At 54.1% G+C, this 17,955-nt stretch overlaps 1 protein-coding gene across 1 annotated transcript; it reads left to right on the forward strand.

Moving 5' to 3' along the window:
- Positions 1-918: 918 nt before the first annotated feature.
- Positions 919-12,338, forward strand: map2k6 (mitogen-activated protein kinase kinase 6). Its single transcript, XM_018736475.2, has 12 exons — positions 919-1,274; positions 4,660-4,723; positions 5,004-5,052; positions 5,602-5,715; positions 5,820-5,939; positions 6,670-6,786; positions 7,418-7,469; positions 7,575-7,702; positions 7,846-7,923; positions 8,470-8,609; positions 9,490-9,535; positions 9,796-12,338. The coding sequence occupies exons 1-12, from the start codon at positions 1,181-1,183 to the stop codon at positions 9,871-9,873; spliced, it is 1,080 nt and encodes a 359-aa protein (XP_018591991.1). The 5' UTR covers positions 919-1,180; the 3' UTR covers positions 9,874-12,338.
- Positions 12,339-17,955: the final 5,617 nt, after the last annotated feature.

Raw genomic sequence — 17,955 nt, forward strand, 5'->3', positions numbered from 1 at the left:
GGAGAGACTGAACCGCTTATGGTCACGTGTTCAGGTGGTTTAATTTTGGCTTTGGGTGGCAAGGCCCTGGCAGGCTGGGTGACATAGTCCTATATCTGAGCCCGCAGACGAGTGAGGCCATTGAAAGTGTTTCAGTTTGTTGGTGGAGAAACAAACAAAAGGTTGACCGTTGAACAGGCTCTGCCGTCACTGTCTTTGACTTCAAGTTTATTAGAATAAAGTAATTTAATATTACATACAATTAAAATCTAAATTCAAAAAACAACTACAGTTCCTTCAGTTAATCAAAAAGAAAAAAAAATTTACTAAGAGATGAAATGCATTGTCACAGTAAAATCACATAAGTCTCTATACAATAAATAACATATATTCAAAACTCAAAGAAAAACAACAATCCCTTTACTGGCTTCAGAAAAAAAATACTACTGATCTACATCCTCCACAGAGCAGCAAAACCATGAAAGGACCGCTTCCCATTAGCAGCCTTACCTGAAACATCATATCACATACATGCATCTCCAAAACATATAACATACTTCTTCTAAAATACAATGTAAAACACTGCCAAACCCCCCAAAACATAAGATAAAACTAAAAAAGCACGTACAAATTTAAAAAATTATTATAATCATCAGTATCAAAAACCAGTTAAAAGTGCTCAAGGTAGCCAGGTAAAACAAAGGCTACTAAAAATCTGCTAATGAAATCCCAAAAACATAAATTTTATCCACACATATTAAATTAAAAATATATAAATAGCGCGTTCAGCTTCAGTGGTTTACTGGATATTGTACACGGTGAGTACGCAGAGAGATACGCCCCCCCCCCCCGTCATGATTCAGGCGCAGTTACACCTCCCGCCCTGCAGGTGGCAGCAGAGCGCCGGCGCACCTTGGCCACCGCCGCCGAGCCGCGCAAGAGGAAGACGGAGCGCCTGCTGGAGTCGAGCTGCCAGCCTCGGCCCATCATGTAAGAGGCGCTGCGCGTTCCCTGCAGCGCAACTGCACGACTCGCCGCCCCAGCGCGTTCCCTGCAAGGCGTGCACCTCCACCGCCGCGCCCCGCGCGCGCACCTGCAGCCTCGAAGCCGGAGCGCTCCGGTTGCATGAGGATTCGCGGCGCGAGACGTTGCTGCACGTTCCGCTGTTCTGCAAGCCGAGCCGCAGTTCCGCGCGAGCGCGATGGAGGGAGGGCGCGAGAAGGAAGGCAAAGTCTTCGGCGGCTCCCCTCCCCCGCCCCAGCAGCGCAAAGGAGAGGCGCCCGCGCACAAGGGAGGTAAGGAGCGCGCGAACGAGCCGTGCAGCATTTCGGCAGTCAGTGCAGCCTTGGAAAGGGGGGGGGTGCGCTCCCTGCGGGGTGCCTTGCAGCGGCGCGTGCACGAGCCGTGCACGCTCGGGGTTGGTGCGTTCGGACGGTCAGTTGCATTTCCTGTTCGGGACGCGCCTCGAGCCTGCAGGAGTCAAGGCGTCTGTGTGCGCGCGCGTTTTCGCAGAGTCAGGAACCTTACTCCCCCTCCCCCAACCTCCCGCGAGTCCCGATTGGAAAAGCGCTTTTACTGCACGTTTAAGCGCATCGATCGAATCGCGGAGTCGGTCGCGCGTCCCGTGTGTTTGCGAGCGCGCTCGTGCACTTGAGCTGCAGGCAGGGCGCGCGCATTATTTGGAAACTCGTTCACTTGTGTGTTTCTTTGTCGGGTTCGTGCACAGCTACTCTCAGCTCTTCTTTTTGCAGTTGTTTGTTTCTTCCCCCCCACGTGCACGCGCCTCATCCCGTGCGTCTTGTCCCTGCAGGCACTAACACTGACACGGGGGGGGGGGGATAACTGTGGCTAAAAATAGGTGCCACCAAACGGTTAAAGCGGAGGCGGGGCGAGGGGAGGGGGTTGCGTGCGCTCTGCGCGTGGCCTTCGCGACGCACGCGAGCGCGTTCCTTTCGCCTGTTTCCGAAGCGCGTCCCCAGAGCGAGTCGTGTGCGCGTGGGTGTTGCGTGGGTTTTGCGTGGGTGTGTGAAAGCTGCACTTCCCTTGATGCGGACGTGCGCGCCTCCGACGCTCACGAGCCCACGGGAGCGTCCCGTCCGGGCCGGAAGGGCGCCTCTTTCCCCCTCCCCGCGGACACCTGTGGACCTGCGTTCCGGGGGCGGGGTGCGCGCGGTGCGCGCTACCAGCAGGGAGTGGCGTGGTTGAGGAACCGTGGCCTGCTGACCAGCGTGTTCGCGTGTCATCGGGAACACGGCACCGCCACGCAGCTCGATATGAAAACAGACGACAGCAGCAGTAGTAGTAATCATAAAAATAATAAGCAATTTGTCTGCATCCCATTTGCTGCCTTGCCATGATGAAATGAGCACAATGCATGATGGGAAGTGAGCTGCACAAGGACCTCGACCCAGGACTCCGCTCTCATTGGCATGCATGGCCCTGGCTTCTTCACCGTTCTGCGTGCGTGGGCAGGACCGGGTCACCGACCGGACCGAACCGGAATGGACTGGAGCGGACCTGAACCCACGCCGCAGGACCCAGGGCGTCCCGGGAAAGCAGATCACGTGTCACGTGTTTGGTAACGAACGCACTGGCGGTTGATGGGCGAAAGAACGAGGTGTGTTTCCCCGTCCGGCCAGTAGGTGTCAGTAAAGGGCAGCAGAACAGAGCGGCGCTCCGCCCCCAGTCAACTCGCTTCCACGTGTTTACAGCCTGTGTTCCACGGTGTCGAGATCAGTCGGGTTATGGGGCGAACTGATGGACAATTAGCACGAGTAGAGGTTCCTCACCATCTGCTGCCTTATTATTGTCTGGCGTTACCACATTTTTACTTTACTAAAGTGTGATGTCACTTATGTGTGTTTGTATTAATCTTGTCCCGAGCGTCGCTTAGTGGTGAAAGCGTTTGCGGTTGTGAACAAAATGAGTTAGAGAGACGTCCGGCTCCAAGTCGAGAAGCTGTAAGATGAACGGCCGGGGTTTCCGTTGCTGGACCGTGACGGGATTGATGCGACGCGGTCGTGGAAGCGTACGAGCGTGTGTTCCATCCTCTTCTGTTGAACGTGAACGGTCGCTGCATGTGGGAGCGCTGCTTGCACGCGAGCTGGATCCTGGGAATTTGCATTTTCTTGGATCGTGCCATTGGGCCGCGGTGATTGTACCGGTTTTGTGCGGTTAATGTGAGTCTGAACAGGTTGCAGTCTTTTAGACCTGAATGCCTTTATTATCAGGGGGTGCAGTGCTAAAGCTGCTGCTTGTGGACTCAGAGGTTGCAGGTTCGAATCCCACCTGCTGCTGCAGTGCCCTTGATCAAGATACAAATTAAACATTTTAATAACAAAAAATGGTTGAGAAGAACCGCACTGGTCAGGGGTTGTTCTGTCCCCCCCCCCCCGGGTCCAGAATTGTGTTGGAAAAGTGCTGAGGTTGTAGTCATTGTGGGCCTGGTCCTGCAGGCCTGGTGGTCTTTGCACCGCTGCCAACCGGCTGCCCAGGGGGGTTCGGTTCCCTTGGTTCGGGTGTCGCTCAGAGCGCCAGGGTTCGAATGTGAATGAGGTGCGAACCGCAGTGAAAAGTAAATCGGTCCTTTTCATAACAAGTGAAAAAGTAGGAAGTGCTTATTGCGCAACGCGGGAGGCGACGCGGAAACGCAGCAGTTCCTGTGAACGCCGCAGGGGGGTTGGGGGGGCAGACAATCCGTTCATTTCGCTCTCCTTCGCGGTCACACGCACGCCAACCGCGAGCGGATGTGCGATGTGTGCGCGGCTCCAGCCGGGACGCTTGGTGGAGGTGGGCGTGGCCTCTGCAACGTGCGTCGTTTTTGTCCAATGAGTTGCGGCCTCGTGTTTCCGGTGACACCCCCACCCCCCCCCCCCCACTTGGAATTCCAGAGCACGGCGAGCGGGAGCGCTGGGTCGTGATGGATCTTGTCCATCGTGCATTTCGTGTATGCGGAGTGCAGGTTACACCCCAGGTGTTGCAGGAGCTGGACAGGTTCGCTTCTCGGTTCAAAAACGTAGTGAAGTGGGAGTCAGAAGTTTGTTTGCATCTTGTAACGGTAAAGGCCTTAATGGAGCGTTTGGGGTTAAACACCCTTGTGGGCTCCGAACCAGCAGCCTCCTGGTTGGCTCCTTAACCGCACCGCTCCCAGTTGCTCTGGTTCGAGTGCTTTGGACTCGGAAGTCGCAGGTTCGAATCCCGCCTCCTGCCATAGTCCTGAAGCCCATGCTCTACCCCGGGGGGGCAGCAGGTGGCGCAGTGGGTAGACATGCCATCTTGTATTCCCAGGTCCCAGGTTCAAATCCCAGCTTTTGCAGTCATGCTCTTCATCAGGGTACTTAGTCTGAACTTACATGGTAAAAATGACCCTGCTGTCCAGAAGGGTAAATCAGTGTAAAGAGGATTTAAGTCTGTAAGTCGCTTACAGAAATGAATGAATTGAGGTGTATATTTGAGGACGAGTGGGTGTGGAACCCGTGACACACTGTGAGGGCTTTTCCAAAATTCATTTGTCTGAAACTGGTAACTGGACCACAGTTTTGAACCCCCTCCCCCCATTTTTACCTCGCTCACTTTGCACTCTTGTTTTTGCTTTGACTGTTCCTGTTATTCAAACCCCTATCCACCCGGTGCTGTAAGGCTGCCATGTGACCCTCCCCTCTCATGTGTCTCCTGTTCCAGTTAAGAAGAAGCCAGGACTGAAGCTATCCAAGGAGGTGTTTGAACAACCCCCCGCGGCACCAGCGTAAGACCCCCCCCCCCCCCCCCCCCCCCCCAGCCAGTAGGTCATAGTCACTTCGTGACCCGAAACAGTAACCACTTGGTGGCAATAATGTCCCAGTGGGACTGGAAACTGCCACCTCCTGGTATGAAGACCGGACCTCGTAACCTCCAGGCTCCCTCTGCTCTCACTGATCAGTTTACTGTGTTTACCGTGTTTACCGCTCCCCGGCTGTCGTTGGTGGCCGTCGAGGATGCCCCATGTGACATTTGAACTAACGGTGAGGTCTTTCTATCCTCTGCAGACCCCCCCGAGATCTGGACTCCAAAGCCTGCGTGACGATCGGGGACAAGGTAGGGTTCGAATCCTCCTGACTCTCAGGGCCAACAGCTTTATTTCCATAATTCTTCATTATTATCACTGCTTCCTGGATGGGCTCCACATCCCTGCAATTCAGCACTTCACCAGAGATTATCGATGATACGCAGACAATGAATTATTATTATCATATAGTAATAATAATTGATTTGTATTCTGTCAGTCATATTGAGCGCAGTGTAACAGAGTGTTTGCTTTGCGGTTCACGGTCGCCTCCCTCTCGAAACCTCTCTGCACGCTGAACCCAGACTGGATGCTGAAGGTGTTCTGGAACGTTCCACACTAAAAGTGTTTACTTTGAGCTCCTCCAGCGAGAGGAATTTTCTCTTGTTTCAGGTTTGAGTCGCCCGGAACTGAAAATAACCGCGGCATCAGAAGAGACGGGTTTCGTTTCCTGTCCATCGCTTTCTGTCTGAATCGGCCTTGGCGCCGCGACGGTTGGGCTGCCTTGGCTATCAATGAGGCAGGGCGATCGATGGGAAACGATGTAACCGATCTAACGGGCGTGTGGGTCTCCTTTGCAGAACTTTGTGGTCAAGGCCGATGACCTGGAACAGATCGGCGAACTTGGCCGGGGCGCCTACGGCGTGGTGGACAAGATGCGCCACGTGCCCAGCGGCGTCATCATGGCTGTGAAGGTGAGTCCTGTGGGGCGGGGCAGAGCGAAGGGGGGGGGGTCAGTTCGGCTGCGGTCAGGTGGGTCCGTCAGCACCGTGTGAACTCGCATCCCTTTTCTTGTCAGCGCATCCGGGCCACGGTGAACACGCAGGAGCAGAAGAGGCTCCTGATGGACCTGGACATCTCCATGAGGACAGTGGACTGCTTCTACACGGTCACCTTCTATGGCGCGCTCTTCCGCGAGGTCAGCCTCTGCGCCGCTGCTCTTTCCGACCCCCTTCCTCACCTCACGGAGGCTTCTCGAACGTTGCAGTGACCACGTCGTCTGTCAAAAACCCCCCTGTGCTGTGTTATAGGGACCGTAAGGACATGCAGCCAGTGAACACGGATGAAGTGACATTGTATCACGGCAACTAGTTATTTTTCACTGATGTCACACATCATTTTAAATTAACATAAATTATGTTAAAAATAATTATATTTTTTCTTCTTGACTGGAACACTTTCATTTTTGCTTGCTTGGGCTTTCAAATGTAATGCACTTTGAAGGGTGTTGCAAAGAAAAGTTTTGTAAACGAAACACGGTTGCCGTTAACAACCAGCCAACATTACTGTCACTCGCATGTCAGGTCTCCGCTATAGTCTGTAATGCTGAGCCCCCCCCCCCACTGGAACGCCTTGGGCAGCAATCCCAGCTCCTGCTGGCGATACTGCCACACGCTCAGATGTCGGTCGGGGAGTGGGGGGGGGAGGGTGTGTGTAAAGTGGAAGAGTTTGTGATTGTGCCACCTTCTTTCCGGAGCGAATGTCCCACAGGATGTCCCACTCTGCTGCACATTTGGAACACTTCCTGTTGGTGAAGTCACGTGTCCGGAATGCAGCGGGCCCCTTGCTCTGAGACAGAGACAGAGACGCACACGCGCACCCAAAAAGAACTCACCAGGGGTCTAACTGGAAAGTTTCTGCGTTGCCAGGGTGACGTGTGGATCTGCATGGAGCTGATGGACACATCTCTGGACAAGTTCTACAAGCAGGTCATCGAGAAGGGGATGACCATCCCTGAAGACATCCTGGGAAAGATAGCGGTGTCTGTGAGTGTCACAGCGCAACCCCCCCCCAATCTGCTCTTCATTGCTTCATTGGGTGGGAATAATAGTGCGAGTTTTAGGTGAACAGCCTCAATGATCCCACTTCTGCCACCACTCGTGATGAATTTTGAGTTGTCCATAATAAAAGTGGCAGCTGGTCATAAGTTTTTTTCACGTCTGTGGCCCTGTTTGCCCCCCCCCAGAGCATTAAACGGAAACCTGGTCCATTGGGCCTGTCTTCTGTCATCTGGGCCGCAGGAAAACGCAAGCAAATAAATGCGCTTTCCACCTACGGGAAGTGCTGATGTGGTGCTTCTTGAGCAGAAGATCTGCAATGGCTCCTTGCTAAATGGACAACACACTCCCTCTGTCTGTCTCTCTCTCTCTCTCTCTCTCTCTCACACTCTCTCACACACACACATACACACACAGAGTCTACATTGTTGTTCATAATGACAGTTAACGGGAGAATGCCTCCAATTACCACGGCCGCTTTTCCTGAACTGAGGGTTCAGAAGGAAAACAACGCGCTATTGATGGAGCTTCGGGAGGAGAGACGTGGGTGGGTGGGTGGGGGGGGACGTGTGGAGTGCTGGGCCTCCAATGTCTCTCCTCGCTTCTCTCTCTTCGGTAGATTGTGAAGGCCCTGGAGCACTTGCACAGCAACCTGTCGGTGATACACAGAGGTAAGGTCTTGTGGTTCCCAAGAAGCGTCTTCCAACCTACTTCCACATCCCCCCCCCTCTCCAGGGGCTGGGACCCGTGACTCACGACCCTCTCCGTGTTTGTAGATGTAAAGCCGTCCAACGTGCTCATCAACACGCAGGGCCAGGTGAAGATGTGCGACTTTGGCATCAGCGGCTACCTTGTAGACTCCGTCGCCAAGACCATGGATGCCGGCTGCAAGCCCTACATGGCAGTGAGTGGGCGGGGCAGGGGAAGGGCGGAACCGGGTCCGAGGATGAAAAACGCTGAGTGATCGTCTGCTGATTGTAGGGATGGGGTGTGGACGTTCATTGCTGAAACTGTCAGGTCACCATTTGTGTGTGTTTTGTGTTTCAGCCCGAGCGGATCAACCCAGAGACAAACCAGAAGGGCTACAATGTGAAATCTGACATCTGGAGTTTAGGAATTACCATGGTATGTAGTCCTATCCCATCAGACCCCTGGCAGATGCGAGCGATGTGGTCCCCCCCCACACACTCCTGATTCACTGCGCAAACGTGCGTGTCCCTGCTCACCTCTTCGTCACTGATCACTGACGCTCGGGGACAGCGCACACGAGCGGTACTCACCGTGGAAGTGAGTTGAATTAACGTGGTCCCAGACTTCTGGTGTCGGCGCTCTTTACTGCCATCTGTTGGCCGGGACGGTAAGCGCAGGTCGAACGTAAAAACATGCATTGTACAAAGTGAAGAAAATGGAGTTAATGTTAAGGGGGGGGGGTTGTTTGCACCTTAACAAACAGGGAAATTTTCTGGTAACAGGATGAGGCTCAGTGGAGTGTGTCATTGTGTAACTCGTTACCGTGGAAACACTGGGATTTTCCTTTCCGAATGGGACAGCTGTGAAAGGATGCTTCCAGAGAAACTGACACCTCTGGTGCCGGGTACTGGGGGGTGTGTTAATTTACCGAATGTTGCCCATGTTTACCATGATTCTGTGACCAACCCCCCCCCCCCCCAGATCGAGCTGGCCATCCTGCGCTTCCCGTACGACTCGTGGGGGACGCCCTTCCAGCAGCTGAAGCAGGTGGTCGAGGAGCCGTCACCCCAGCTACCCGCCGACCGCTTCTCCCCCGAGTTCGTGGACTTCACTACACAGTGGTATGCGCCCCGCCCCGATGGAGCAACCCCCGGTGGCCTGCTGTGCTCTCACCTGTGCCCTTAACTGTCGTTATACTTTTTTTTTTTTTTTTTTTTTTTTTTTTTTTTTAAAACCTCTCCGGCCCAATGTGTTGTTTCTCAACCGCTCTCCGCATTCCCGCACAGTGGGGTTCATAAGGCTGTTTACATGTTGAAACCTAAACATACGAATCGCTCTCGGTCCCGGGGCCGAGCGCAAGCTGTTGAATCAGCTTCCTGCCGACCGTTTACGGGCAGCGCTCTGACCCACGCTGCGTTTCCGTCCACTCCCTGAAAAAAGTCTTTCCTGGACCGGCGCCTGTAGGCAGAGCAGTGGCCCTTCCTGCGGGCCTTTTCGCCCCCCTCACAGTCCACACTCCACCCCAGTGGGCAGGAGGCATTGCTGCGGTGCAGGGCTTTGGGGTGCAGCCTTGCATTCCGGGGGACGGGGTTCAGATCCCACCTCCTGCTGTCGTACCCTTGGGTAATGTACTCGCCTTGGGCTGGAACAGTGTAAATTACCATGCTGTGTAAATGAGTAAATCACTGTAAGGAGCTTAACATTATGAGTCAGTTAAGTTAGTAACTGTGAACATGCCTCAACTGCCTGTGTCTGTCCAGTGCTCCCCCTATTGGAGAGAACTTGGAACCGCGATGCTGACTTGGGGGGGGTCCTGTCCCTGCCAGACGAGCACTTCGACACCTTTGCTACCATTATTTGAGCTTCTTTTCCTCTGAATTGTTGCATGGTCATTTGACATCCCTTTGATTGGGAGCGGTCCCAGCCTTCCCGAGTCCTCCTTAAAATTGGCGGTTCTTGCTCAGGAGGGATCGAACTGATGGAACGAATTTTCGTTTGCAGCTTGAAGAAGAACGCCAAAGAGCGACCAAACTACACCGAACTCATGGTGAGTGTTTCCCGGCGTCCGCCACCACGTTGTCTCGTACCGAGTCCCAACATGCTAGAGTCCGGCGCGAGGGAATTGGTGGCGCTGTTCCTAGCACAGCCACTAGGGGGCGACTGAGTCCAAGTGTTTGAAAGCTAGTCTCCCCCCCAGTGGCTGATGAAAGTGCTTTAACATAAACTTTGCAAAAGTTCTGTTACAGCACCCCCCAACGGCGCGTTCTTGTTCTTGTACCACATTCTCACGGTTGCGTCTTTCTGCAGCAACATCCCTTTTTCACGCTCCACGACTCCAAAGACACCGACGTGGCCACCTTCGTTAAGGTCATCCTGGGCGACTGAGGGCTCCCTGCCGTCTAGGCTCCGCCCATGTGTCCAGAGGAGGCGGGACCACTACAGAAAGCACCGATCGCAGTCCAGCCGCCCGCAGGAAGCTTCCCCCTCCCCTCTTGCGCTCCCGAGGAGACTGTTGCCCGCGACAGCGGTGCCCTGACACCTGGCAGCCCACAGGGGCAGGAGAGGGGTGTTGCTCCCACAGTGGTTCCCCCCTCCCTAATGGATATGAACTAAAATCCCAAATTAATTTTCGCTCTTGAGTTCAAAGGCCCGTTGAATTGCTGGCTCTGCTGCTGTGCCTACCGACCCCTTGGAGTTCCTCTTCCTGTCCGCTTGCCGTCTGCGGGCCGCCGGAGCAGCACGTCCCCGTCCCGAAAGTTGCGTCGCGCACGCTACCGCATGCTGCACGCGTGAGGAAACGGTACCCGATTGCATGTGCAGAACCCTGCAGGCGGGCGCTGTGAGAAGACCAATCGAACCCTCTTCGGTTTGGGAGTGTGACTCGGACAGTTTCCCCTCGGGGCGGGGGGTGCTGCGGTCGTATCTGCTCATCGATCCTGAGCCTCGAGGGACACGCCTCTGTGTTCTCACACTAAACGTCGCGCGGTTCTTCCGTTTCTTCTAACTGCTGTTTTTTTTTTTTTTTTTTTTTTTTCCTTGGCAACTTGATGTTTTCTTTAAAATTGAGGTGTGTGTGTGTGTGTGTGTCGGGGAGGGGGTGTTTGCACTTGTGTACCAGAGTATTTCCCTCTCCTTTACTCACTGCTGTTATTTATGAACGGGCCCCGGTACCATGCGCTGCTTCCCCGCCGGTTGATCTCAACCCCCCCCCCCCGGACTGTCCGCTTCCCTGGTGATGCTCATGTTTCTCATGTATCTCACAAACGCATCTGTATTTCCAACGAAGGGATGTCGCGGTAGGGTGTGGGGTCTCTGCCCAGCCAGTGAACTCCAGGTCCTGAGAGGGGTGCTGTCCGCCGCCCTCTTTCCACATCCGGGGGGCACGAGGTTATTGACGGACGTAATTACGGCGTGGAGTGCCGGGGGTTCCGTACCCGCTGCAGGTTGCCGATCCTTGGTTTTCCCCAACGTGGACCGGTTCGTTCCGTGGGAGGTGAGCCGCCACCCCTTTAAGTGCCCACTTGACCTCGAGCTTTGACCTGTCTCGGAACAGCGCGGTGTCGCTGCCTCTCGGGTTTCCCCGACATGCTTTACGTAGATCGCCTCCCATCCCCCAGCTTCCCGGCGCCGAAACGTTACGGGTTCCAAAGGCTCCGGGTTGAGCTTCGAGTAGAACGTTGCGTGTTGATTGGCTTGGCATCGAGCTCCTCCTGCTTAGGAATATGGGATTGGGGTGGAGTCTAGGGCGGTGCTTGGAGGTATTTGCCGTCCTGGTAGTTGGGTGGAGCCTGAGCGTCAAGAGTTGTGTGTGTGTGAAACAGACCCCGATGGGACGTCCCACCAACACGGTTGCCTTTCTTTGACTGAAAGTAGAGATCCTAAATCCTTTTTAGCTTTTTTCTCGTGGGGGCGAGACTGGAAACAGCACAGTGATGTGTGTGTGTGTGTGTGTGTGTGTGTGTGTGTGTGTGTGTGTGTGTGTGTGTGTGTGTTTCCTGGATGTGATGGTCTATGCTGTCAGCCATTAGTGGGCTTGTTGTGCTTTACCTAGTTACCAAACTCTGAGTTCCTGTCTAGGTGGTTAACGCACTGCAGAATTTACCTATGAACCTCCTGTGGGTGTGAACGGTCGCTGTTGGTTGCAGACTAGGTCTTTGTTTGTGTTTCCTCGTCCCGTTCAGGGACCGTGTGACCCTTTCTGCCTTCACCATATTGTCACACGTTCACGCTCCTGGTTCCTCCTCTGTGTGGAAGTGACTCCGCCCCTTGTAAGGCAGAGCTCCAGGGAGCCATTGCAGCAGTGCACTGGGTGGCGGTCCCACCCTTCCTGAGGCCCCGCCTTTTTCATGTTGCTAGACGGGTGGCGTTAACTTCGACTGAACTTTTTACCAGACCGCTAACCGCTCAACGGCAGCTGTGGGGAGCAGTCATTTCGAAAGCACCGACTGGACGGGGGGTCCCTTTGCGGTCGGGAGGAATCGCCGTTGTGCGCTGGGCCAAGGTGCAAGGCCAGGTGGGGGGTCTCCGGGCTCATACGGTCAACTAGAATGTTCTCTAGTTCAGTCGGTGATGTGTGCGGTTTTGAAACGGGCGTCTTCGTTACAGGTATGTCTGAGATGCCGGACCGCATTTGAAGCGCAGAGTGATCTTAACGGAGCTCCCGGTGCGGTCATCTCGGCAACGCGGGGGACGGGGTGCAGTTTTTGGCGACGCCGCGGGCTCCGTCGCTGCCGTGACTGCAGCTCTCCGACAGCCGGGACCCCCGTACAGCGTTGAACATTGGTCCATATGGCGGAAAGAAACTAACTGTACTTAAGAATCTCGCATCTGCATCTAAGTGTCTCTTTTTGCTAATGAACACATTGTATCTTCTATGAGACGTTTGTTTCTTTGGAGAAAAGTGTCTGACAAATGAATACCTGTACATCTAGTGTAGAGCGGTCCTGGTCACGTCGCTCTTCGACCGCAGTGCTGGCGTAACCGCGGCGGTGGGGTCTGTTTCCGGGATCGCTGTACATCGACACAAGGGGACTCCGCTGGACCCTAAGAACCGGCATAGTCGTAAAGGAGCCACCTTAAACTTTAAAGAGCTTGGATCGAGTCCCACCTCCTGCTGTAGTACCGCTGATCAAGGTATTGACCCTGAATCGATGCAGTAAGAATGACCCTGCTGTATTAACTGGAGAATCAGTGTAAGAGTTACTTTGGAGAAAAGTGAGAGATGAATAAAACATATAAAAGGTGTAGAATTGACATTTCGAACCCGAGTCCCTGCAGCAGGTTTTCCAGCCGCTTGTCTTAATTAGCGGCTGTGGGTTTTTGTACCTAAATGTGGTAGAAGCGGTGATGGGTTCGTGTCTCGGAACATTCTAGGCTGGGCAGAGCACTGGAGTGAGGACCCCCCCTCCCACACACACAGAGTTTGAGACCCTAAACCCAGTCTTAACTGTAAATGAACCTCAATGGGAAAAGTTCACCGTATTACAACAGGGCGGGGGTGTTCTTAGTGCCAATTCCAGTCCCACGCCCTTCTCACGAGCATTGCGGCCCCCTGGAGGCCCTCCTATGCACTGCAATGTCATCATAGTGGACAGGCGATGCAGATGACCCAAGTCCCTCTCCCACTGAGGATTGGGACACGTCAACCGCATTTTCTGTTCACTCGCCTTGATACTCTGGGTGTGTGTGTGCGTGCTGTGGACTGTGGATTTGCGCCCCTGCGACGCACGCTGCGTTTCCCATCCCTTGGCAATGACCTCCCGGTGACCGAGCCACCATATTGGAGAGCATTTTGTGACATCCTCCCCATCCACGCAGACCCATCTCTCGCTGGTATCAAAACACACTGGTGGAGAAAAGTTCTCAGCACATCTACTCCTGGTTCTGAAAATGGACGATGAGCGACTGTTCAGAGGAGACACGTTTGTCAGAACATTCTAGCTGGTCCAAATGGTCGGTGTGTGGTTGTAACAACGAAGGTGCAAATAAAAGGTATTTTTACACAACAGTTTGGCTCACGTTGTGTTAATTACCTCATGTGACTCGTTTGTCATGGTTTTGCCCAAGTTCGGTGCCACACGGCACAGTAAACGCACGTCTAGCCATGCGGTTTGTTACACTGATCAGGGTCATCGTGATCTGGGACCTATCCTGGAACCATTGGGCACAAGGCTGAGTGGTGGTACACTTTGGATGGGACTTTCAGGCCATTGCAGGGTAGACACCCCCCCCACACACACACTACAGGCAATTTAGCGTCACCAATCCATTTGAACTGCGTGTCTTTGGACTGTGGGAGGAAACCAGAGCACCTGGAGAAAACCCACACGGACATGTGGAAAAGATGCAAACCGCTCAGACTGAGTGAGGGTCGCACCACGCTCTCTGGCCCAACCCCTACTCGCTGTGCCGCCAGTCAATGCCCAGTGCAAATAAACAGACAAATAGCATATGTTTGGAGAGTGCTGCTGTAATGTTAATTATAACGTGTTTTACTTCATTAATTACCCTGCAACAGTGTGTGGCTGTACCTGCACTCTTCCACAGCGTACCGTACGCATAGGGGACACACAAGTCAGTTGGTGGTGTCAGGGAAAACGGAGCTTACACTGGCCACTCGGGCACCGCTCAGCTCCTACGCACACACGGTGCAAAGAAGTGTGCCAGAAGCCGAAGCGCCAGTTTTAAGAGAAGCTTGAGATGCGGTCGAGTTCTCGTCTCGTTGCTGTGGGTGCATCTTGCAGAAGACTCCGGACGCCCAGTGGGAAAGGCGGCTGAAGGACGAGCGCCGCACGCGAGTCGAGGGCTACGATGACACCCCCCCTTCCTTAAGGTCACCTGCTGTCTCATCCTCCTGTTTTGACGCACATCCCTCCCCTTCGGGGGGGCAGTGCACCGCATTGCGTCCTTCCTGGTGTTTCCAGGCCTGTGGTCCAAAAGATATCGAACACCTGGAGTTGGGCAGGGGAGGGGTTTTCGTTAGGCCCATTGCACAGCATGGACTGTATGTGCAGGGGAACGAGATGTTGAGGGTTCGAACGTGATTGGCGGTCAGCAGTCCTAGAGTGACTATTTAAAATAAATTTTTTTATTAATATTGTTAGTGTCAAACTTTTTTTCACCATAGTTCCCCATCAGTGCTGTTCAAAGGGGACGTCCTAGGAACGACGTGTAGCTCCTCGGTGAGGCCGGCACTCGGGATTCCGCTCATTAGTACTGCTTGGCGTCAGCAGAACCAATCATAATTTCCGATTCCGTTTTCCCTGTGGGGGGGTGCGTGCCGCACAATGTCGACTGCGAGAGGTTCCACTGTAGGGTGGGACTGGGATGGGACGGAGGGCTGCCCTTGAACCCGTCTGCTGCCCTGTGTGTCTAACCACCGTTCCGTGTCAACGGTCCAAGAAGCGGTCCTGTTGACCCCGTTTGTTGGGGCCGGGGCCGTGCGGAACCACGTGTCCATGGGGGTTGGGGGTTGGGGGTTGGGGGGGGAGGGTAGGAAGCATTGCGAAAGGGACCTTACATAATGAAGTGGGGCATCAAAACAGGGTAATTCCAGCAGTGCCCCCCCCACCACCTCCCATGGGAACGCCAGCAAACAGGGATCGGTTTCGCCGTTAATGGCGATTGCATAATGCCCTGTATGAGGGCGGCAGAGAGGGTGAGTGTGTGTGTGTGTGTGTGTGTGTGTGTGTCTTTGCATGTTTATGTGAGAGAATGCACGCTGATCTTTCACACGGTCAGGGACTTTGAGGCCGAGTTCGTGGGGTTTGGGGAGGGGGGGGGCGATCAGTGCACCTGCATCAGGGTCCCTCTTAGGAGGGGGTGGAAAGGAAGAAAACAGGATCTGAATCGCGGACAACATCCTGTTGCGCTCCTGACTCCCCTTTCCCTCCTGTGACACAACCCCCCTGCCCAAGTTGTTTGCAACGAGGTTCCTGCCGCCCCCACCTAGAAAGTAGGATTGAGATGAATGGAGACCCCACGCCGCTTCCTTTCGTCTCGGAGCCGCGGCCGTCGGCAGATTCCCCGGGCCTGACGTGCGCCGTCCCATTCATCTTTTTTATGTAAATACGGAGGTGGGGAGTTGATCGAGGATCAAGGGGGACTGAGATCCTGTTTACGTCGCGTGCGTGTATGGATCGGTGTGTGAAAGCAAGTCGGTCTATAAATAGATCCGCAAAAGGGCGACCAAACCGTTTCTGGGGGCGCGTTCTGAGTAGGGATTCCTCCTGTGACAGTAGAGCTCCGCTGGCCCATCACACACACACAGATGTTCAGACAGACGTGGGCTGATATCCAGGCTCAGCAGCTGTGACCGGCAACACTCCGCTCTTTGTGACCGGCTTTGTTTTGGACTTTAGGAGTGGGATCAAAACGCCCCGGCATTCTTAGTGCTGCCTAATTGGGCCGCATGCCGGGGTTCCTTCTCCAGGTGTCCCCGAAGCGACTCCCGTGGTTTTAGTTCGGACTCAAAGAGGTCAGCTGTCCGCTTTCCTTGCAAGGTTCTCAAGACGAAGGATGCGCAGAGCGCTCGGTTGAGAGGTGATTTCCACCCCTCCGAATCATCGCTGCCCAAGCTGATGATGTAACCTCTCCTTGGCCTCCCTTTCCCGCTCTTGGCTTTGTTGCTTGGTCTGGTGCAGAAGGTTGACCCTGGACGATTCACATCTCCACTCCATCTTCCTCTTACTCACTGCTCCTGCTGGTGTGGTCCTGGGACAATAGTATTTGCCCTCATCTGTTCGTATCGCCATCGCAGCTGGTCGACATTGCGCTCTGAAGGTGATGCTCGCTGCGCGTATCGATCCCCCGAGCCAAGCCGCTGGCCTGAAGGTGACGTTAGAGGTTTCCACACGCATACACACACGCACACACACAGAGGAAGTGACCCTGAAGCATGCTGACACGGAATAGAGGAAGTGACTGAGTCCCGATTGTGTGAAGCCTTTCGAGGGTGGGGGGGAGGGCGAGGGTAGGAAGGCTAAGTGTTAAAGTTATTAGCCGAGGGAGACCGGTGTGTTGGGGGCATCCTGTGTACCACAAACTCTTCCTGCCTCTTCTTAAAAGCAGCAAAACAAGAGACGTGGGAGGAGGGGGCACGGCAGAGCCAGCGTGTGACTTCCAGGCAGAGCGTCCTCGACTTCTCGACTGGACCCCCGATGCTCACGTGTTTTCTGACTTCTCAAATTGTTTAGTCAGCACGTCAATTATTTGCTTATTTCGATACTTTTTGTTAGGCCACAGCTGGGTTTCTTATGAAGGTGATACATGTGACCCGTCGACCGGCGTTGCTCCCGATGTCATTTGCTGCACGTCCTTAACATCCTTAAAGTGTTGCGGGAATTTGAAGCGTGAGCTTCTGACTTTACCCTCCAACCACTTCCCCGAAGACACTCCATTGTGACCATCCGGCCACCCAATTACAGCAGAAGAACATCTGATAGCGATGCCTGCCTCATTAAGCAAAACGGACGAGATGATGCAAAGGGCTGCTGCTTCGGTCAAGTCTTTTCCAGGGTTGTCTGTGGTCCTTTCGCCTGCTGGCTCAGTGTGGTCACCAGCAGGCTGATGAGGGCCATCAGTCATTGGCATAATGAAGGAAGGATGCAACTGGGCACCAGGAAGCTCAGCAGGCCATTAGATGCTCTCGGTTGTTATTCAGTTGGTTCTCCTTCCAGAGTAAAACAAGGGTTGCTTGGCTCCCAGCAGGTTTCTTCATCTTCAGCTTCACTGTAGAGGTTAATTAGGTCACCATCCAACCTTAGTTTTAGTGGTTTGAGAAAGACGTTTGGAGCAGGTAGCCAACGTGACCACCCCCAAAGGTGTTCTCCTCTGCTGTGGCCGTTGGCCTGTCCCACAGAAATTCCCACCTGGATACTGCTTCCCTACATGAACGTGCACATTGCTAGGGCCGTGCAGCCCACGTGAATGGCCGAGTGCAGTCAGCGGAGGGGGAGGAGGGAGACTTGTCCACCAGCTGGTGGCAGGTTTGATGCTACTTTGATTTCACTTGGAGGGGGAAGAAAACTTCATCTTTACCCGAGGCAGTGGAAACAGGAAGAGGCAAACAATGTAGACAGCCCTAGTCCCTTTCACCTTCTAACAGTCCTTCCCCCGAGAAACCCCCTCGGTATCGTTGCACTACACGTGACGGGAGCGGGAGCACGCTCGTGGGGAGGCCAGCTAGCCGATGCACAGGTGCGATCGCAAGTGGTCCTCCCTTGTTCCGTAAATTGGCACCTGCGACCGGTTGACCTTCCGTTGGGGGGCTGGAGTAACTCGGCCAAGGAGTTCCAGCGAGACGAGGACCAGGCAGCATGGAACAGCAACGCCAGAACATACCGCGGCTGCAGATTATCAGACGAACGAAAACCGCAAACTTTTGCCTATCGTGAACATCCTGTTACTTCCCGGAATATCAGTTTGGAACGAAGAAGTGCACAGGGTCACCTGACCTGGCTTCATTGC

Source organism: Scleropages formosus, chromosome 3 (assembly GCF_900964775.1).
Source record: "Scleropages formosus chromosome 3, fSclFor1.1, whole genome shotgun sequence".
NCBI lineage: Eukaryota > Metazoa > Chordata > Actinopteri > Osteoglossiformes > Osteoglossidae > Scleropages > Scleropages formosus.

What these genes read in the sequence shown, in the direction of transcription:
- map2k6 (XM_018736475.2), top strand. Translation starts at nt 1,181, where the DNA reads ATGGAGGGAGGGCGCGAGAAGGAAGGCAAAGTCTTCGGCGGCTCCCCT. An exon ending in GCGTCATCATGGCTGTGAAG is followed by an intron (nt 5,716 to 5,819) that starts GTGAGTCCTGTG and finishes TTTTCTTGTCAG; the next exon opens with CGCATCCGGGCCACGGTGAA. An exon ending in ATGGCGCGCTCTTCCGCGAG is followed by an intron (nt 5,940 to 6,669) that starts GTCAGCCTCTGC and finishes CTGCGTTGCCAG; the next exon opens with GGTGACGTGTGGATCTGCAT.